Below are 22,096 nucleotides of genomic sequence, written 5' to 3'. Positions count from 1 at the left end.
TGTACTGTCCCAGTTGGGTTAATTTAAGGATGAGTCTCTGCACTAGATGTTGAGTGCAGGTCCTTGCATCTTCAGTCGGTAGGTGGCATGGACACCTCCAGATGGTGGTAGGTAAGGTTGAGTCTCTGTGCCTGGTGTACGGCGCGTGATAGCTCAAGCATCTCTTAGTATGCGGCCCATATTCTCCCAGTTGGGCTGCTCTGCACAGAACAGCAGGATGTCCCTTCATGGATTACCACTTTGCGCCACAGACAGGTCCCGCCCCTTGGCATTGCTGTAATTGGCTTCAATTTCCGACAGTTCCTTTTGCACGATCCCATCTGCTGAGTGACGACTCCGGTCCTATGGAGCTCTGTAGAGTCCGCAGGCCTAGACAATAGATAGTTCATCCGGTTCATTAATGAGTCCCTTATTAACATGCAATCGCATAATAATGAAAGGCTAATTGGCCCTTCTGGGCACTTGTATGTGAGCGGCGCTGACATTTGCATTTTAGAGAAATGAACAGTGTTTACTGCAGTATTCTGCTTCCAGTGATTCATTTGAAAAAAAAAAGAATTAGTGCCAGAGCCCAAAGCTTTATTAAGAAGCCTGCAGCCGGCTCCATCAAAGGTCAGGGTGCAGGACACGAGGGCTCTATAGTCTGGAATCCACCTCATGCCTCTTTAATCCATTGCAAGACACTCTCTGCCCCTTTATCTCGCTCCGTTTCATTCCTGCGTTCTCCCTTTCTCACAGTTTTCCAATCTTTCACTTCCTCCTTCTTTCGCCCTTGTTTGTGTTTTTTTTCTCTTGCAATGGACCAGAGAATGTAGAGTAAAAATAAGTGCTGGTCCCCTAAAATAAGTGCCGATGGACTTTGCTTCTGGTGAGTGTTTTGTTGACTCTGGCATAGACGGTGTTTCCATAGTCCAGCCTGCTAGAGATCAGGGCATGCATGATGGTTTTCTGGGTGCTGATTGGGAGCCATTTGAAAATCTTCCTCTGCATCTTCAGGATAAGGAAGCATGAGGCGGGGACGGCGTTGACTTGGCCGTCATCTTGAGTTTGCTGTTGATTATGACCCTGAGGTTATTGGCGGGGTGGTGGGCATGGATGTTGGTCCGTGCTCTGCTGGCCAGCAGGTGGAGTCCCACGGTGATGTGCTCTTCCTGAAGATAATGATTTCAGTCTTGTCAGTGTCCAGATTTAGACAGCTGGTCTTCATCCAGTGGGTGATTTCAGTCATACAGGCACTGAACTTGATCCGGGCATCTGGGAAGATCAAGGAAGAGGTGGAGGCATTCAGAATGGGTGTGAACATGGCACTGATGGGTTGCAGTCCTCTGGATTAGGCGTCGTGGAGGTAGGGGTCTGATTGGGCCCCAGGGTGGATGGACTTCATGGCGGTGGCGGTTTCTTCTGGGGTGATGACGTGCCATGTATCTAGCATTGGTTCTTTGGAAAAGATCGGGATGCGTTTGGCGAGCTCTGTCAAGTCTGGCTGTGGGCGAAAGTTACTGTAAATGGTGGTAATTTTGTTGCTGCAGAATTGAAAGAGATTGTTGCAGAGGTCCTTCGAGGGGGTGATTGATTTGGAGGCAGCCAATGGTGAGGTGAAATCTTTTACAATGGCGAACATTACTTTGCTTTTGTTGATTCTGGTATCAATGCGGTCTGCCAGAGTCTCATGTTTGGTGGTCCGAATAATTGGTGGTAGCATCTTAGGGTGGATTTGAATGTGCTCCTATGTGCATTGTCCTGGCTCATTCTCCATTTGTTCTCTAGTTGTTTCAGCGGCATTTTATAAGTCTGAGTTCCTCTGTGAACCAACTGGCCTGGGCTTTGGATCTTGTATTGCTGTGTTTGTGGGGTCCTGTGGAGTAGGAGCAGGTGGTGATACAATTGCTCAAATTCTTGATGGCTTTGGGGAGGCTGTTGCTGCGTTCGCCTTGGTGGGTATTGACAGCGGTGCTCCAGCCCTTGTCAGTGATTCTGTTCTAGTTTCGGCGGGCTGGTCTGCCAGTTGGTGAGTGTGCATTGGATCGGGGAAGGAGGGATACTGAGTTTAACAAGGGTGTGGTCTGTCAAGGGGACGAGTGTGGGCCCGTGGAGTCGGATGTTTACTGAAGTTGGTGAAAATAGGATCCAGGAGGTGTCGTGTGACCTGGGTAGGTCCCTTTACTAATTCCGTGAGTCTCAGGCTTCCAAGGTCTCAATGAGTGCTCTTGAGTAGGGGTCAGCATGGTCTCCGAGTAGGGTGTAATTGCTAGCATCGAGGGCAAGTGGTGCGACGAAGTCCGCAATGATGTTGGTGAAGTTGGTGCATGGTTGGCTCATTCTAGTGATTAATTTGTAGAAATAAATTATTAAATAATAATTGCAAGGGCCCACTATTTTTCCTTACCTCAAAGGGGTGCCTTTTGTCTGACTTTAGGACTGTATTATAATCTCTTAGAAAGTGGCCCACCTGACACAGGAATGTTTTTACGCAGCAAGACTGATCTGGAGGCTGATACTTTTAGTTACAGCAAAGGACTCTGGGAATTATTGCAGCCTGTAGCAAGATTTATATTATTATAAATGGAAAATGGTAAGATGGGGGTAATTAGAAAGAAATAAAATAGAGTCATTCTAATATGTGAATCTAGTGGGTACTTCAAAAATCTTCCCCTATCCATTTATGCTCTAATTTGTTCAAAAGATACCAGATGCACTCAAAACCTAAGTCCGATTTCAGTTTTAAATCATCCAAAAAGTAAGATTTCATAGAAACCATGTGGCGTCCAAATCTTTTATTGACACAGGTGAAGTTAAGTCTTCAAAATGCACACATTGTTTCTTTCACGTGTTTCGTCACTCTCGTGTCTTTTTCAAGGCTAATGGAACTTGAAAACCTGTCCATTCCCGAATCAGTGGTGGCTTCATGGGATGAATGTGTATGCATCAAAAAGCAGCAGTAAGTCATTGGAGTAATGTTCAAGTCCCAAAAGGAGAATTATAGAGACGTCTGTTTTCAAGGTCTGTTCAATATTTGCTGAAATAGTTGCTGCTCTTGCTAGGGACGCCGCATCCCAACCCATCTCAGCGTTTCAGGTTGGTACTTATCATGGTCCCTAAACTATGGAAGTCACTTCTTCCTAGGACCATATGCAAATATTGCACAGTCTTGGAATATAATTATTTCCAGTATCAAGCCTATTGTACTACCCAGATTTAATTACGGAACTGTGTTGCCTACTCTGAGGACGACTTTCTCGCTCGAGTGTCGCATTTCAGCAAATATTGAACAGACTTTGAATATAGACGTCTTAGATTTTGCGTGCGTCTGGTATCCGTTTCAATGGATCCCTAGTGGGCGACGGATTTTCATGCCTTGGGTAGTAGAGCATTAATACTCAAAAGCACCATATGGACTACTTCTGTTGTAAATTACTAAACCCATTGCTATTATTGCTCATTGATTCAGAGGTGTGATAGTTATATCACTGCTACCTGTACACATTCCATTTGCACTCTTAATTGCCTTTAACCCGAAGAGAAAATAATTTCTACTTAGTTTGTTGTTGAAATAATCCCTTCCCCAAGACTAGACCCAAGAAATGTTGGAAGATACTTTCCTGAATTGGCCAACAGTGACAATTGTGTCAACCTGTGCTAGGCAAGGAGCCTGCCTGCAGGGGGGTAATGAGACCCAAAGAGGAAGTGTCTCTACAGTTTGTAATGTTCCAGGTAACTAGCCTGCTGACCGCAGATAAACTGCATCAAGATGAATTTGTGGACTCACTTCTACTGGGGGTTCCACTCACACAGCTCTTTACAAGAATGTAAACAAAGATATAGTCAGAGAACAAAACTGCTGGAGGAGTATGGACACAGCTGTAGTGCAAACTTATAGGGTCCTGTTAACAAAGGTAAATTTACACACAAGTAAATCTACACATGTAAATTTACTCTCACACTATGGAATAACTTTACACTTCGAAATGGTGACTAGCCAAAGTAGTATATTTACTGCAAAGGATAGAAGTACATGTCTCCACCCCCTGAAAAGAGGGGACGGAGCCCAATTTACATGTGTAAGGTTACTACTTGTAAGTTTTCACATGAAGGCAGAATTCTCCACAACATAAGTGGGGATCTCCAACACCGTGACAGAGATCACGACTGCCAAGGTGGAGATTTCTCAAGGGGGAAAAAATAGGGAAAATTACTAACGTTTATTAATTTTCTTTTAATGTTTTTGTATTTTATTGTAAAATAATACATGTAAACTAAATTAAAATAATTGTTTTCTACCCTCGAAATAACACAATGAAACCTCAGACCATATTACTAGTTGAAAATAAATGTTTATTAAATAATTAAATAAATAATTTAAATATAGTAATTCTTTTGATCAATATTTGTTTTTAAGCAAAATAAAATAAAAACATTCTACCTGGCATTTTATCTTACGTACTATTTAATACATTGAATTAAAAGTTGTGTTTAGTTAATGTAAGTTACATATTTTTTAATGAAAGATTACAATTTACTTTTCAGATGTAAACTACTAAAATATTTAATATTCTTTTTTCATAACCTTTAAAACTGAAGTACTTATATCACATAATTTATGATCGAAACAATGTAATGATTCTAACATTATTTCCTCCCGGCAGTGATTTGATGCCCCTGAGTCCATTGTTTTGAATGGGCGTCTGTTGCAATACCTGTGAGTGACCTTGTGTGGCGCCTGACTTACTTTAAGACTGACCTAGAGTACATGTTCCCACAAACCCCGTCCCTGCCATATTTATTGCTAAGTAGTAAACTTACATGTGCAGAGATCTCCCTAAGAACATATTGGGGAGGTGGAGTTTTGGACGCATAGCTTTGTGAATTACATCTTGTATTAAGTACACTACCGCGGCACTACTTTGCATATTACAAAATACAGTTTGTGAACCAGGCCCTTAATGTCTGCAATAACAAGGCTGACTTTATCCATCTCTATCAGACTATATGAACTCTTAGGTCGCAGGTTCCCTGATAAAGAGCCTTAGAGCAGTACTGCCCTCTATGGGACACGTTTGATAGCAGCCTCTTATGATGACAGAATTACCTAAATATTTTGCATTTTCTACCTCAGTATTTCTGTTTCCTGTCACAACATTTCATCTTGTGAACCATTTTAATCAATTTTCCATTTTGGCTATTTGATTAATATTTAACTTTTTATTTAATTTGGTTGAAATGATTTATAATAATTCAATATGCCACTGAAAAGATGTTCTATTATACTTGGTGATCACATAGCAGTTTCATTATTTAAAAAAGGAAATATAATTACACAGCTTCATTTTCAAATTAATTTGCTGGGACCTTCATTTCATGAATTCTTCGGGTGTAGTTTCTATTTGGCTGACACACTGTTCAGTCTCCTGGGCCCCACGCACTATAGTGGTCCATGTAGGCCAGGGCCCCTCTGAAGCGCCTGTGCCAATGTAAATACCCGGTGTACAGAATAGAGTGTTGCTCTCCTCCTTGTACACAGGTGTAGGTGGTTGCACCATCATGGCACTCCTATGCCCTCTCACCTCCTCACTTCCTGTGCCCATGGCCGGACTGGCAGGAGCAGTGCAGAGGTCACTCCAGGGCACAGAGGGCCTGCCAGGAGAGGGAGAGAGAATGGAAGAGGAGGAGGTGGGAGAGCAGGAGAGATAGAGGAAGGGAAAGGGGAGAGAAAGAGGTGCAGGAGGAAGAATATGCAGAAGTATTAAAGCCATACAAAGAAAGGGGAGGGAAGGAGGGCGACGTGGAAGCAGATGGGAGAGAGCCTGAAGCAGAGCGTTATACAAGTAAATAGGAGGGAGAGCTAAGACACGAGAAAAGGGTGTCTTGTCCCATAAAGGGTACATCACAAGCGCAGACGGCAACTTCAGGGGCGTGTCCAGGGGCCACTGGCGTCAGAGCCAGAGCCCTCCATCAGTCCCCGGGGCAGGGTCAGTGCACGCGAGAGGCAAGTGAAGGGCGGGCACTGCTGCTAGGAGTGAGGAGCTGGCACTGGAGAGACGTGTGAGGAGCTGGCACTGCTGCCAAGTGTGAGGAGCTGGCACTGGTTTGAAGTGTGAGGAGCTGGCACTGGAGTGAAGTGTGAGGAGCTGGCACTGGGTCGAAGTGGGAAGAGCTGGCACTGGAGGGACGTGTGAGGAGCTGGCACTGGTGTGAAGTATGAAGAGCTGGCACTGGAGTGAAGTATCAGGAGCTGGCACTGCTGCCAAGTGTGAGGAGCTGGCACTGGTTTGAAGTGTGAGGAGCTGGCACTGGTTTGAAGTGTGAGGAGCTGGCACTGGAGTGAAGTGGGAAGAGCTGGCACTGGAGGGACGTGTGAGGAGCTGGCACTGGTGTGAAGTATGAAGAGCTGGCACTGGAGTGAAGTATCAGGAGCTGGCACTGCTGTGAAGTGTAAGGAGCTGGCACTGGAGGGACGTGTGAGGAGCTGGCACTGGAGTGAAGTATGAGGAGCTGGCACTGCTCTGAAGTGTGAGGAGCTGGCACTGCTGTGAAGTGTGAGGAGCTGGCACTGGAGAGACGTGTGAGGAGATGGCACTGGTGTGAAGTATGAGGAGCTGGCACTGGAGTGAAGTATGAGGAGCTGGCACTGGAGTGAAGTGGGAAGAGCTGGCACTGGAGAGTCGTGTGAGGAGCTGGCACTGGTGTGAAGTATGAGGAGCTGGCACTGGAGAGACGTGTGAGGGGCTGGCACTGGAATGAAGTGTGAGGAGCTGGTACTGTAGTGAATTGTGAGGAGCTGACACTGCTGTGAAGTTTGAGGAGCTGGCACTGGTGCCAGTTTGAGGAGCTGGCACTGGATTGAAGTGTGAGGAGCTGGCACCGGAGTGAACTGTGAGGAGCTGGCTGCCACTGGAGTGAAGTGTGAGGACCTGGCAGTGGAGTGAATTTTGAGCAGCTGGCACTGGACTGAAATGTGAGGAGCGGGCACTGGAGTGAATTGTGAGGAGGTGGCTGGCACTGGAGTGAAGTGTGAGGAGGTGGCTGGCATTGGAGTGAAGTGTGAGGACCTGGCACTGGAGTAAATTGTCAGAAGCTGGCACTGAACTGTGAGGAGGTGGCTGGCACTGGAGTGAAGTGTGAGGACCTGGCACTGGAGTGAATTGTGAGAAGCTGGCACTGGACTGAAGTGTGAGGAGCTGGCACTGGAGTGAACTATGAGGACTTGGCACCGCTGTGAAGTTTGAGGAGCTGGCAATGGTGCCAAGTTTAAGGAGCTGGCACTGGAGTGAACTCTGAGGACCTGGCACTGGTGCCCAGTTTGTGGAGCTGGCACTGGAGTGAATTGTGAGGAGCTGGCACTGGTGCACAGTTTGAGGAGCTGGCACTGGAGTGAAGTGTGAGGAGCTGGCACTGGGGTGAATTATGAGGAGCCGGCACTGGACTGAAGTGTGAGGAGCTGGCACTGGAGTGAACTGTAAGGAGCTGGCACTTGTGTGAAGTGTGAGGAGCTGGCACTGGAGTAAAGTGTGAGGAGCTGGCACTGGAGTGAAGTGTGAGGAGCTGCACTGGAATAAAGTGTGAGAAGCTGGCACTGGTGTGAAGTGTAAGGAGCTTTCACCTGTGCTAGATGTGAGGAACTGTCACTGCTTCTAGGAGTGATGGGCTGGCACTGGAGAGACGTGTGAGGACCTGGCACTGGAGTGAATTGTGAGGAGATGGCACTGGACTGAAATGTGAGGAGCTGGCACTGGAGTGGACTGTGAGGAGGTGGCTGTCACTGGAAGGAAGTGTGAGGAGCTGTCACTGGAGTAAAGTGTGAGGAGCTGGCACTGGAGTGAAGTATGAGGACCTGGCACTGGAGTGAAGTGAGAGGACCTGGTTCTGGAGTGAATTGTGAGGAACTGACACTGCTGTGAAGTTTGAGGAGCTGGCACTGGTGCCCAGTTTGAGGAGCTGGCACTGGAGTGAAGTGTGAGGAGCTGGCACTGGTGCACAGTTTGAGGAGCTGGCACTGGAGTGAAGTGTGAGGAGCTGGCACTAGCGCACAGTTTGAGGAGCTGGCACTGGAGTGAAGTGTGAGGAGCTGGCACTTCAGTGAATTGTGAGGAGCTGACACTGGTGCACAGTTTGAGAAGCTGCCACTGGAGTGAAGTGTGAGGAGCTGACACTGGAGTGAAGTGTGAGGAGCTGGCACTGGAGTGAAGTGTGAGGAGCTGACACTGGAGTGAAGTGTGAGGAGCTGGCACTTCAGTGAATTGTGAGGAGCTGACACTGGTGCACAGTTTGTGGAGCTGGCACTGGAGCGAGGTGTGAGGAGCTGACACTGGATTGAAGTGTGAGGACCTGGTACTGGAGTGAACTGTGAGGAGCTGGCATTGGTGTGAAGTGTGAGGGGCTGCACTGGAGTGAATTGTGAGGAGCTGACACTGGTGCACAGTTTGTGGAGCTGGCACTGGAGCGAAGTGTGAGGAGCTGGCACTGGAGCGAAGTGTGAGGAGCTGACACTGGAGTGAAGTGTGAGGAGCTGGCACTGCAGTGAATTCTGATGAGCTGACACTGGTGCACAGTTTGAGGAGCTGGCACTGGAGTGAAGTGTGAGGAGCTGGCACTGCAGTGAATTGTGATGAGCTGGCACTGCAGTGAATTGTGATGAGCTGACACTGGTGCACAGTTTGAGGAGCTGGCACTGGAGTGAAGTGTGAGGAGCTGACACTGGATTGAAGTGTGAGGACCTGGTACTGGAGTGAATTGTGAGGAGCTGCACTGGTTTGAAGTGTGAGAAGCCGGCACTGGAGTGAAGTGTGAAGAGCTGGCACTGGTGTGAAGTGTGAAGAGCTGCACTGGTTTGAAGTGTGAAGAGCTGCACTGGTTTGAAGTGTGAGGAGCTGGCAAAGGAGGAGCTGGCACTGGAGTGAATTGTGAGGAGCTGACACTGGTGCACAGTTTGAGGAGCTGGCACTGGAGCGAGGTGTGAGGAGCTGACACTGGATTGAAGTGTGAGGACCTGGTACTGGAGTGAATTGTGAGGAGCTGGCATTGGTGTGAAGTGTGAAGAGCTGGCACTGGTGTGAAGTCTGAGGAGCTGGCATTGGTGTGAAGTGTGAGGAGCTGCACTGGTTTGAAGTGTGAGGAGCTGGCACTGGAGTAAATTGTGAGGAGCTGGCACTGGTGTGAAAAGTGAGGAGCTGCACCGGTTTGAAGTGTGAGGAGCTGGCAAAGGAGGAGCTGGCACTGGAGTGAACTGTGAGGAGCTGGTGCACAGTTTGAAGAGCTTACATTGGGAGGCAGTGTGAGAAGAAGCCACCGGTGAGCTCCTTACACTTGGAACAAGCACCACAGTCCATCTGAACAAATGTGCTGGCCAGCGCAGGAAGGCTGAAGGAGGCTGGAGTGCTTTACTGGATACCTCGAGAGTCAATAGGGCCTGATTTAGATCCCGGAGGATTGAATACTCTGTCACAAACGTAAAGGATATCCCGTCTGCCGTATTACGATCTCCATTGGATATAATGGCTTCGTAATACGGCGGACAGGATATCCGTAACATTTGTGATGAGTGTTCCCCTCCACCGAGATGTAAATCAGACCCTTAGACATTGCTTTCCTTCTAAGAGCACAACCATATGCTATATGATTGGCAGAAGAAAGAGAGACAATGTCAAATCTTCAGCATCCTTTTAGGGGGGTTTCAAAGTTACTTTGGGCCTGATTACGAGGCTGGAGGTCTTGAGACCGCTAAGCCTTGCGGTGGCGGTCAGGACTGCCACTGCTGTGGAGGTCTGACTGCCACATTACGGCCCTGGAGGTCAGACGCTGGCGTACCGAGATTGGTGATCCCGATGGGCTGACGGTGGTGGAGTTCAGAATCAGCCAGGGCAGCGCTACCTTGCTGATTACGACCTGGTTCGCCGCCAGCTGATACGCCATGAAAAGGCTGGCAGAGAATAAGTGCAGGAGACCACAAGGGGCAACTGCACTGCCCATGCCCTGCCCTCTGCCTAGCACCCTTGCAATGCTCACCCCCTGCTGTGCAGACAGTGAGCATTGCGAGGGTGGTGGTGCCCCCTGCAGCAGCAGCATTGCCGCTGGCTTGTTTATGAGCCAGAGACAATGTTGCCGTTACTTTCCCCCTGGGCTGACGGGTGGACACCCTGGTTTCCACCCATCAAGCCCAGTGGGAAAGTCGTAAAGGGCCCAGCGGGGAGGTAGCCGGCATGGCCGCAACCTCCCCGTCAGAAATTTGATGGACGGGTTATCCCTTCCGCCGAACTTATAATTAGGCCCTTTGTGTTTCATAGTGTTTGGTCTTCTAGCAGTAGTGAACTCCCTTTCCCTTCATCTTTCTGTCACTTCTTTTATTTGGGTGGCTTAAAAGATACAACAAATATATCTATCTTTTTCTGCTTTTGTATAATTTTTAAAAATGTTTTGGTGAAAATGACTGGTGTTAGAACTGGGCCGTTTCTTGAAGAGTATGTTACTAACATCAGAGCAAAGCTATTTCTTTTTGTTAGGTACTGAGTTGTATAATACAGGGTCAGTGGGCCATGCTTCAGTCAAGGGCTGGCTTTAGCTGTGGTGGCGCCCCCCCATGACCTCTTCCACAGATTACAGCACTGCCACCCTCCAGCAGTGCCCCTCATCTCTCCAAAGCCCCTCTCTCACGTGCATTTAATTTGTTTTATAGTGCTATTCATTGCAGTGTAGGGTGTCAGAGCACTTTACATCACAAACACATTGTTCAGAGCCAATAAACCGTATGAGTCCAAATCAGGCTATAGAAATTTTACATAAAACAAGGATTATATATTGTAGGAATCCCATGTCATCCATACCATTAGGCAGTATATTTTAGGTGTTTGGTCTGGAAACGGTCAAATTAAGGACTTAAAATGAACCACATTGGTTGTGGTTGACTTTATTAATAAGAATGTATTTCTACTGAAACAACCCCTTTTTAGCAACATTAGGATAATGAAAAATTGAGGAAAAATATAACTTTCCAACCTACACTTTGAAGTTTGGATGCAGCTCTTTGATGATAGTTCATGGGTCACTGTGCTATATTGGGATTGTAACTTATGAACTGCAAGTAACAAAAGTATCTCTGTGACAAAAGCAGTGACCCACTGAGCTATTGAGATAAAATATATTCTGTGATCTGCATGGTACATGTTCTTTACAGCAGGCACATTAACCCTCTGCGCTAATTTATGATGAGTCAAAACTGTCACTAGCCAAAACTCCGATCTCTCTCCAGCAGGAACATTGTTCACCAGAGTTGTCTTGACATTTTTATTGTTGCCTGAAAACTGCTGGACATACAAGGAATTCTGCACCGGCCCTTTTAAACCCATAAGTTATTTCTAAACATAGCACCCCGCGAGCTCAGAGCCCGGTGCGGCTGCACCGATCGCACAGCCCTAAAGCTGGCCCTGCCGATAAGCAAATCACGTCTTGTAATGTAGACACTATTTTGTAGAGGACACGCTGTATGGTGACATGTGCAACTTTGCGCAGCAGGTATATTATAGAAAACCAGTACAATAAATTCTGCCTAGAGCTGAACAACACAATAACTTAGACAAAGAACCTGCAGGGCTGAAATCACAAAAATGGAAAGTGTTAAATGTAATAAAATTAGCACAGTGTTAAATTCGTATTTCACATTGCTCTTTTTCTTGTGTCTCGTCTTTATGGCAGGCTTAAATGAAGGTCCTCCTGCAAGGAGTGAGGCAGAAAGCTTCAGAAGTGTTCAGAGACAAGAAACTACTGTGTAAGATGCCTGCAATACAACAGTGAAGACTGCCATCTACTGGTACTGCCCCGATACTGCTGGTGATCTGGAACCAAATACGTTGGTGAACACTGACCTCCTGTGGTGACATTCAGCTACTGCATCTGGGCTTGACGTGGGTTCCATGTATGGATCAGAAACTGGCCCTGTAACCTACCTGGATGTGTTTCCTAAGAGGGGGTGCCTCAGTATGACTGGTATGGAAGTGGCAGTGCTTATATTCTAGCCGCTCTCTTTCTTTCTGTGGGAGCGCCCTCTAGTGGCATGAGCTGGAAAGCCACCGCTGAAGGACATGGAGACCGCAGCAAACTGCACCGGCGTCTGCGGCTGCCACGCGGAGGGCACCAACAGCAGCCAGAAGGCGTGGAGGCTGCTCCAGGAGCTGTGCCGGGCCACCCAGGTAGGGGTGCACTGACAGGCAGTGGTGCTCTCTTACCACCAGGGCCTGCTCCACGTCAGGGCACTGCGCTCAGGGGCGGAGGTGGATTTAAAAGTCACCATCTGATTCATATTATACCAACAGGGCTGGGATTTTTATATCAAGGGCCGTAAAAAAAGTCAATATAAACTTTCAACTGCACATTCAATATCGAAACAATTCCAAAGTATTGTAGAGCAGTGTAAGATGTCCCTGAGTTGTTATTAAAGCGATCAGAGGCAGTATTGCTGGGAAATGAAAAATGTGGAGGGTTTTACACAACATTCTGTTGTACGAGGTCCTGACTCGCCAGAATCGTAAAACATGAGCAAATGGCCTTCTTTCCTCTAGTAAAGGTGTCGACCCTAAGGACCTGCACTGTTATATGTTATGGAATATGTTATGTAATGATAGCTTTTATGTTGCAAACCAGCTCTTGTATTCAAACATGTATTCGAGGGGCAGCAAAGAGACATATAAAGTCGGGCGACGAAAGAACCGAGCAGGTTAATTGTTTGAAATTCTCGAGAAAAATAATTTTCAGAAGGCTCCTGGTTGGAGGCGGCCCTACATTCCCTCGGGAATGATAGAAATGTGTTGCAGAACATAGCGCCTAGTATAGTTAGGACCGATCGCCTAATAACTGATTGTGTGAAGATATGTTGTGTAACTTCATGTCGTTGGATGAATCTTGGTAACCACACCCCTCATCCCCTGGAGGTGTCTACATTCGGTCCTAAGTTAGACAAAGTGCATTATTTTCTAGTCAGGGGATTGGTTTTTGTGAAAGCTCTTTCTAGACTCTGTTCAGTACCTAAGTCCAGATACCATTCATTAATGTGCGATCTGGGACTGCGAGCGGCAGCGAAAGGTGTTTCCTGCAGGCAAGGGTGGTTACCGATCCCGGAACAATTCAGCTGAAGGCACAAGTCACCTGTAGGAAGGAGCCAGTGGGAGATCTAAGTTGACGGAAAGTAAAGGTAACAAAAATCAGATAATTTAAAACAAATTTTTGCACAAGATATCAAATATTCATTAAAAAATCCTCCTGTGAGCACACGAAGTGGAAAATTTACCAAGATTACCACAACGCTGTGCAGAAATCTGCAGCAAAGCATTGCCTGAACAGCAAAATGTAATGAAAAGCCATATTTACAACACGTTGGACGCCAATGATTTCATCAGCCATGCATGTGCAAAAAAGGCCATCTTAGCGCAACGCGAAACATGATTTGGGGCCTGATTACCGCCTTGGCGGATAGGATGCTCTCTCACAAACGTGACGGATATCCAGCCCGCAATATTACAAGTTGCATTATATCCTATGGAACTTATAAAATGGCGGGCGGGATATCCGTCACTTTTGTGACAACTCTCCCATCCGCCAAGGTCGTAATCAGGCCCTTAATGTTCAAGCAAAGGTGGCCAACCGGGGTCTTAAGGCACACCCTCCAGTATATATCTCCATGAACAGACACCTCAAGCGATAACTACGCAATATGCGTAATATGTGATGGGAAAATTAAGTGCTAGGATTCCACGCAAAGGGAGGTCGCTCACTATCCATGAGATTACAGGAAGTCCTAGGGATTTTTTGCGCTGTTCCCACCCCATGAACTCCACTCTGCATGAACTGTGGGGGGTGGAGTTACTAGACGCAAAAGTATTTAGCAGTTGCTGCGTTCTCTTCATTTTTCACCACAAAGATCCTTTTACGCCCTTAAGTTGATTGACGCTGATGCTTACTCTGCTGTGTACAGCATTGCTTAGCATCTCAACATCCCACTCTAAAGCACAGCAAAGTTTGGCCCAAATTTCCCACCTTGAAGGTTAAGCATTGTGCCTGGTATTGTTACAAGAGATGCTGTGAAGCAGTTTGAGAAGGTGCAGGGTTAGGAAGAGCTATGGAGGGGTACCATTGAAGAGGACTGCTGGTTGACTGTATTTTATGTCATTTATAGTTCCTTCTAGGAATTTTATGGCTATGTCACTTCACCAACATGTCAAAGGTAGCAAAAGAAACATCATGGCCCTCATTACAACTTTGGCGGGCGGCAGTTGTAACCGCTGCGCGGCCGCCAATGCGGCAACACTTCTGCGGTGGCCATTTCACCATCCCTGCTGGGCCGGCGGGCGGAAACTAAGTTTCCGCCTGTCGGCCCAGCGGAGATGTCGGCCACAACACGGGAGCCGGCTCCAAATGGAGGCGGCGGTGTTGCGGCGGTGCGACGGGTGCAGTTGCACCTGTCGCGCTTTTCACTGTCTTCTATGCAGACAGTGAAAAGCTCCATGGAGCCGGGGCAGGGGGCCCGCAACTCCCCTTTCCGCCAGTGTTTTCATGGCGGTTCCTACCACCATGAAAAGGCTGGCGGGAGGGGGACTCGTAATGCCCTGGGCAGCGCTGCCCTGGAGGATTACAACCGCCGGGACCAACGTGGCGGTAAACCGCCGGTCTCGGCGGTGCGACCACAGCGCTTACGCCGCGGTCGTAATTCCATGGATTGCACCACCAGCCTGTTGGCGGTGCATCTGACGAAACAGCCCTGGCGGTCTTTGACCGCCAGGGTTGTAATGAGGGCCCATGTGTCTTTTAACCCCTGATGGCATCACTGTGTTAGCCTCTTGTCCTTTACTTAATCAGTCACCTGGAACAGGCAAGGAGTGAAAACTACAGCATGTAAATATGGCTCTTGGAGAACCATACACAGAACTAGGAAGGACGGAAGACTAGGGGTGAGATTTACTAACATCTTGGGTCGTGGACACACCACTTTTTTGGGGCAGCCACAATGCAAAATGTTATTTGTGATTTACTAAGCCAAATCAGATTTGGTTAGCTTGACGCAATCTCAGATTTTCTAAGGTGAGTAAACCTATATTTGTGCCAAAATGCTGCGCCTGCCTGGAACAGGCGTAGCGAGGATAAATATTATTTCTCCTCGTCACTTCCTCTTCCTATGCGTGCTGCATTCTTAGAAAGAGGAAAATGCACAACATAATCTTGTAATGCACGCACCTTTGCATCACGGTGCAAGCGTGTGTGGGTTGGCGCTAGGCAGCACATAGTGCGCAAGCACTAGGAGACAGCAGAAATGTTCCATATCTTAGTAGATACAACCATGGCAGATATCCCAACCGCCAGATTACGATCGCTGTAGGCTATAATGGGATTGTAATACGGTGGATGGGATATCTGTCACATTTGTGACGGAGTAACCCTTTCCACCAGGATCTTAGTAGATATGGCACCTTTCTGCTCTCTCCCTTTCACGCAACGCAGCAACTTTGCGTGCTGTCCTGTGTTGGGTGAAAAATTACTAAGGGCCTGATTTGGATGCTAATGGAGAGGGGTACTCGGTCATAAATGTGACGAATATCCCGTCCACCATATTACAATCCCATTATAGCCTACAGCGATCGTAATCTGGCGGATGGGATATCTGCCGTGTTTGTAACGGAGTATTCCCTCCACCAGGATTTAAATCAGGCCCTTAATATCTCCCCTAGGCCTGTAGGAACCACTCCTGCTGCGCTTTCATTATCCTCGAAAAGAGGAGTATAAAGGGTAGCGTTGGATGACACACAAGGGGTAGCATCTGGCTGTTCCTGATTGACGTGTGTGTAAGCACAAGACTTCTTGGCACGCTGACGTACAGCGCTTTGTAGTAATTTAACTGGTTCCCCACTTTTGCTCAAGCAGCTGCCACCAGGTAATGCTGGGAAAACAGGATCAACTCCCCTAAACAGCAGGCAGTAAGAGCAGGGACTCACTACTTCACCCATCTCTTCACCCCTAGTGAGTGTTTCATCAAACTCAACGCCCAGGCGCTTGACGTCATCTCCAGTTCCAAGACAAGCAGCTGCAATGCTTATTGAGTGATAAATGTCCCTCAGAATGTCAAGGTTGTGAGCCAGGGAACATTGAAGACACTCCATTTTAATTCAGTTCTGAATTATATCATATGAAGGACACAACTGTGTCCCGTTAACAGTGATCGTTTGTGAGTTTGAATATTACCTGCACGTCATTGGCTTAAAGGTGAAACTCAGTATCCCCGAACTATTGTTGACATGGGGACAAACAGGACCTCCGGGGGACACCGTACAGCACATTCCACCAATCAGATTCAAGTCCATTCATGACTGCATACCTCTCACAGTTAGCAAGAAGAGATCTGAAGTGGTCTTTGGCCAGCACCAATGCCCCCGCCCAACCTCCAAGCATCCAAGTAGGACGTCAAAGGCTGGATGTACATCTGCAGACTAGAGTGACAGAGTCCCCTTTCTCCTTCATGGCCTCTGACTGTGTGTATTCCATAGGAGCAGGAAGTAGGAGTGCAGGGGGGCTGCAGCACCCCCAAAATAACCATGCTGGGGTTCAGAAAGTGAAAGAGTAATAAAGATGCCTTAAATTTTGTTTTTATCTCCTCATATTTGTTATACGTGCAAAGACAGAGGTCAAATGCCAGGCTACATCTTCTCTCAAAGTGTTGCTTATTCTTTTAACAAGGAGATTGGTGTTTACTTTTCTTTCTCTGACTGCAAGGTAAGTGGTTTACGTAAAATAAACTATCTAGTAATCTACGTGGGGTGAAAGAGAAGGACGTGGAATGTCAGTTTTTTTCTAATACATCAACATTTAAAATCATGTAAACGAACTGTAAAATATTTCAAAATATTTCAGTTAGTAGAGCACAAATGAATCACATTTTTTATAATTCTGAATTTGACGGAAACAAAGATTTTAATAGGATCAAAACAATTCAGGAGACTTCACTTGGTGATGCACAAATGACAGATATTTGGTGGAACTCAATTTCCATACATTATTGTTGGTGCCCAGAATTGTTTCATTAGTGAAACAGCATGACAGTGTGAACCTTGTAATCATTTCAAATGAAAATGTGCTGCCTCTAGATGGCAGTGCTTCCACACCGTGCTTTAGTAATACATTTGCACCAGTGTGCTCCAACATGCACCACCAGCTCCATACTACGCCCTCATCACTCTCCTCCTGAATGGGCGCACCTCATTTGCTACACGTATTCTTTTTGTGATGCTTGGATTTTTCAGAGTCTCTATGGTGTCAGTGATGTAACATTGATGACAGCACCCCAGCTCCAAAAGTTGTTCAGGCACCACTGATGTATTCACTGTCCAGTGAAAGTTTTAAATACCACTTAAACACCCCTGGTGTATGTATGGGCTCCCACTTCTAGATCCTGTCAGAGATAAGATCTGCTTCCAATATCTGAGCATTGATGTCATATTGCAGCCAGTGGTCTCAGCTGAAGTTCTGCAGCACCCCTGAATCCTGACTCTTATGGAGCACACTGTAAAACTGAAATGTGTTAAATTTCACAAGAGTTTAGGCCTTCTCAGCCAAACTGTGAGAAGCAGCGATCGAAGGTCCCTCTAGTGACTGTCGTGTTGTCGATTAGAGGTGTAGGCCAACAGATGGTATGCCCACATAAATAAATTAATGGAATAGCAGTGCTTGTTCAGTACAGTCATGCGACTGACTTGCAGCCACGCTTTCACACTTTTAATTAAGCTCGCTTGTACCACGCTGGCCTAAACCAACAAACTGCTGTAGGTGAATGAATGGACTGGGCCACCCATGCGTAACTCAAGAGGTGGTTTGTTACATTACTCCCCAACTTTAACAAAACACCAAGATAAACATATATATAAAAAACATCACAATGTTCTAGTGACTGCATGACTTTCACATGGAATTAAATACAAGTTTCCATCACGTTGACCTGGTCTTGGTCATACTTTCAGGAACAGCACACCACTCAGCACAGATTTCACAAAAGGAAATTCCTCAACCTCGTGGAGGGCTCTAGATTGCCTCTCAAGTGGTACCTCAGTCGTTTGTTCCGACAGGAGGAGGTCAAAGTGGAGGGGGTCAGTGTAGAGTCATATTCTGCTGGGCTTTCTGCGTTAGGAGAAGTTGGTATGGCAGTATTGGGACTGCTGTGGTCCACATCTGGGGTGTGTACCAGGAGAGATGCGTTTTCCCATTTGTTAGGTGAAGTTGGGTCTCAGGAGCAGACAGGGTCTTGTATCTCTTCTCTGGTGGCCCCTCGGGCTTTCTTGAAAAACAAGATGTTGTAGGCGATTTCCTACTCACATCGATGAGCAGTGACCATAGTGCCTCTTCTATGGGTTACAACCCAAGGGTGACTCTCAAAGGGCAGCCTATAATTGCTGCCAGGATATCTGTCGTTTATGAGCACCAAATCGCCGGAGCTGATGGTGGAGGATCTTGCTCGCCTGTTGGCATTGGCTTGATTGTTGGTGTTTTCTTGCCGTCTAAGAACTTGACTGTCATTGGTGGGGTCTGGTGCCCACGTGGGGAGGTGAGGGATGGCGTCAGTGACCACTCATCCCATACTTGCATGTGGGGGAGGGGGGCTGATCTGTGATGGAGGGTAGTAGTTGATGGTAACCTGACTGGAAGTTGACTTTTGAGAACTATTTGGCTCCAGTGATTTCTTCTAGGACATCCTCATTTGTGTGAGTGAGGTGCTGCTCCCTTTTGATTGCTACATTGGGGCATCTCACATCCATACAGATGCAGACCTCACATGGCTGTTTTTGCTTCTTCGCCACCACAATTGGCGATACCCACAGTGTTTGGGCCATTTACTTTCTTGATGATGCCATATTGTTTGAGCTTCTCTAGTACTGCTTCCTCTTTCGGTCTGAGATGGAAACTATGCACCTGTGCCGCGGAGTCACTGGTTGAATCATCTGATCAATGTGCCGCTTCACTTCTTTGCCCTTTAAGCATCGATACCCTGCAATACCATGTCAAACTCAGCTATGATGTTGGACAGTTCTTCTAGCTGCATGCCAAATGCAAAATAGATCAGTTCTAGGGCTTGCCCTGTGCGGCCACTGATCAGCATGCCTTGGCCTCCACCCAATATGTAGACTGTGGTGTTCACACTGGTGCTTTCATGTGATACAGATGATCGGAAACACCCTAGCGTGGGCAGTGGTTGTGATTGGGCATACTCAAATACCTGCACTCTGGCCTTGTCAAGTTGCAGGGGTTACCTAGGGCATGATATGTGTCTCCAGACCTCAGGTCGATGGAGGCGCCTGTGCCGATAGTTGTGATGACCTGGCAGGTTTCTACACCTATTTGGCTCTGGGGGAGTGGGCTTTGAGTGGATTGTGTCATTCCAATGGCGAAGATGGTGTGGACAACGTACTCTGCAACATTGTCATTCAGGTCTTCTGATTTGGTGTCTTTGGTAACGTCATGGACAGTCTCCTTCAGGAATTTCTGCTTCGCTGACCGGCAGACTTTGGCAAAATGACTGTATTTGTTACAGGTAGCGCATTTTCTGCCTGTAGGGGGGCAATCTTTTGATCAATGGGGTTGACCTCTGCAGTATCCACACAGCCTTCTCATGTCTTTAAGCCATCTTGTTTCGCTGGGTCGTTTTTGGGCCCCCGGGATGTGGCATGTTTGGATGGCATTGACTGGTTCAGTCTTTATGACTCTGTGGAGGACTGTCTCCATGTGTGAGGCTCTTGCTTTCGACAATTCTTTTGACCGTCTGAGGGTTAGGATGTGGTATCTTGGAGTTTGGCTGATGAACCTCCTTGGATGATCTGGCCCCTTATTTCTTCTTGTTCGTCTTGTAATCCACACATGCTTGCCTGAAAACAAAGCATTCATAGTCCCTGTTCGCCATTGGTTTGAAGTGTGCATTTAGGGCAGCAGCCAACATTGCGTATGTCTTGGGGGGTCACTTCCACTAGGGTCTGGTATACCTTGTGTATGTCCTTGCCGCCCAGGTGAAGTAGGAGTGCCCAATGTCGCTCTGTCACTATGTCAGTGCCTTCGAAATAGAATTGGGGGCACTCTACCCAATCTTTCCACTTTGGCGCTTGTGATGAGGGGGCGCCCTCCACTATGAAGTGTTCAATGGTGGGAACCGTGGCCATATCACATCCATTCGACAGTTGGCTTAGGTCACCGTGGGATGTGTCGCAGTGGTGATGCCACTTGTCTCTTAACATGATCACTGTGACCGCCTGCTGCGGTACAGCCATCTGACCGGGGATAGCATTTGCTCTGGGTAAGGTCGAGGCCCCTTTACTGTGTAAGAGGCCAGCTACTTGAGATGTGGCTCCCTGTGAGTCCTTAATGTGACTGAGTTTACGGTGGGTGGCTTGGTTGTTGTTGATGTGACGATGGTGCATTCAGTGTCTTCCTGTCCTGCTCTATCTAACTGGAAGGGTTGTGGATAACTTGCTGATGCAGGCCTAGCGGGCATGGCAGATCCAGAGCATAGTTGTTTACGACTCAGCCGCCCGCCGCATGTGTTACCCACAGCGCGGTCATGAAGGTGCGACATGTACAGGATTTTGTGTCGTGTGACCTCTCATGGGAAGGGCAGCACTGTTTTCCCACGTGTGCTGCCTCTGCATGTGCATGAGGTGGCACTTACCCATAGCAATCGAATGATCTGCTGATCAGGAGAACCGCGGGAAATCTGTTCATCGTTTGCCAGTGTAGCCAGCTGGGCAGCCATTGATCCTGGGGGGAGAGTTGCAGAGGCAGTTTGGAAAGCAAGGCGTGTGTGAGTACTATCTTCGTCGCCAGTGTTGTGTTGGCGACCAGAGGCGTAAGCTAACACATGGTATGCACTCATAAATAGCTTAGCAGACTCGCAGTGCTTGTTCAGTGCAGGGATGCGACTGACTTGCAAGGGTGCGCGCGCGCTTTTATGTACACCAGCACGTACTGAGCTGGGCTAAACCAACAAACCGCTGTAGGTGGGTGAAAGGGCAGGACCATCCCTGCGTAACTCAGGAGTTGGTACAGTGACTATATGTTTGATGTATAGACCAGGTTAGACGATGCAAACACATTAGTGTTCCTGGGTAAATCAGCTGGTCCTCCTGTCCATGATCCCCAGTACTACAGGAATTTTGGAACATTTAAAAACTGGATGAAGCTACCACATAAAACAAGTAGACCACTCACTGTAGGGCTCATAGATGCTAAACCCTACCTACAGTTTGTTGGTGTGTGGCTCCCTCTAGTGGTCACAATGGGTTGGTGCATCTACTTAAGTACTTGTACCAACAAGCTCTCACAGACCTCGGATGCTGGTTTTATGCTGTTCACTACATATATGTATGTAGTGTATTTATTCTGACTTTATCCCAAAGATATGCACCTCTGCATGCAAGCCTTTAGACATCTTGCTGAGTTCCTTTATAAGATTCTGGAACTCCAAGATGACTTGCAATATCCTTATCATGTAGGGCAGGAAGTACCATCACTTTTCCAACAAACTACTTAAGTTCTTCATGCCTAGCTCATTCATATGAAAGATAGAGCAGGTTTGCAAACATGAAGAATAAAAATAGAACCTCTAGCGCAAAATTAAACAGATCAAAAACATGTTCAATATTTTTCATAAAAACATGTTAAAATCAGTTCAATACAAGTCAGTTTTTATTTTTTTTAAAAGGTGTAGTAGCTCGGGATGTGTAGAAACATGTAGAAAGAGTCTGATTTTTCTACAATTATCTAAAGAGTGCAAAAAATTAACATGTTCTTTCTGCTTGTAATGCTAGAAAAACAGAGCAGAAGAAAGAAAAGCAACTTTAATTTTTGTTGATTTAAACAGCTGCTTTAATTATGCTCTGTGACCTCGCCTGCCTTTCACCTCAGCTTCTGGTTTTGGCAGCAGGCATTGTGATGTCAGAACTCAACTGTAATAAATTATTACAATTGATTTCTGACGCCTTTCTTTGTAAATGGCAGCTAGGTGCATCACAAGTTGGCGACTGAAAAGAGGTTAGAGATGGACGTCTATTCAAGGATTGTAGAATCCCATGAATTCTATGTGTTTACTTTCCTT

General features: G+C 47.0%; 1 protein-coding gene across 1 annotated transcript in view; it reads left to right on the top strand.

The window, feature by feature from the left end:
* The window catches only part of GPR156 (G protein-coupled receptor 156), a 152,396-nt gene that overhangs the window by 26,667 nt on the left and 103,633 nt on the right, over positions 1–22,096 (top strand). Inside the window, exon 2 of the mRNA XM_069202696.1 lies at positions 11,683–12,176. Within this exon, the coding sequence (XP_069058797.1) occupies positions 12,069–12,176 (108 nt within the window). The 5' untranslated portion in view covers positions 11,683–12,068. The remainder of the gene's footprint in view (positions 1–11,682; positions 12,177–22,096) is intronic.

This window comes from Pleurodeles waltl, chromosome 8 (assembly GCF_031143425.1).
Source record: "Pleurodeles waltl isolate 20211129_DDA chromosome 8, aPleWal1.hap1.20221129, whole genome shotgun sequence".
Taxonomy (NCBI): domain Eukaryota; kingdom Metazoa; phylum Chordata; class Amphibia; order Caudata; family Salamandridae; genus Pleurodeles; species Pleurodeles waltl.
The sequence above is the reverse complement of the archived record's forward strand: the minus strand, read 5'-3'. Positions and strand labels throughout refer to the sequence as shown.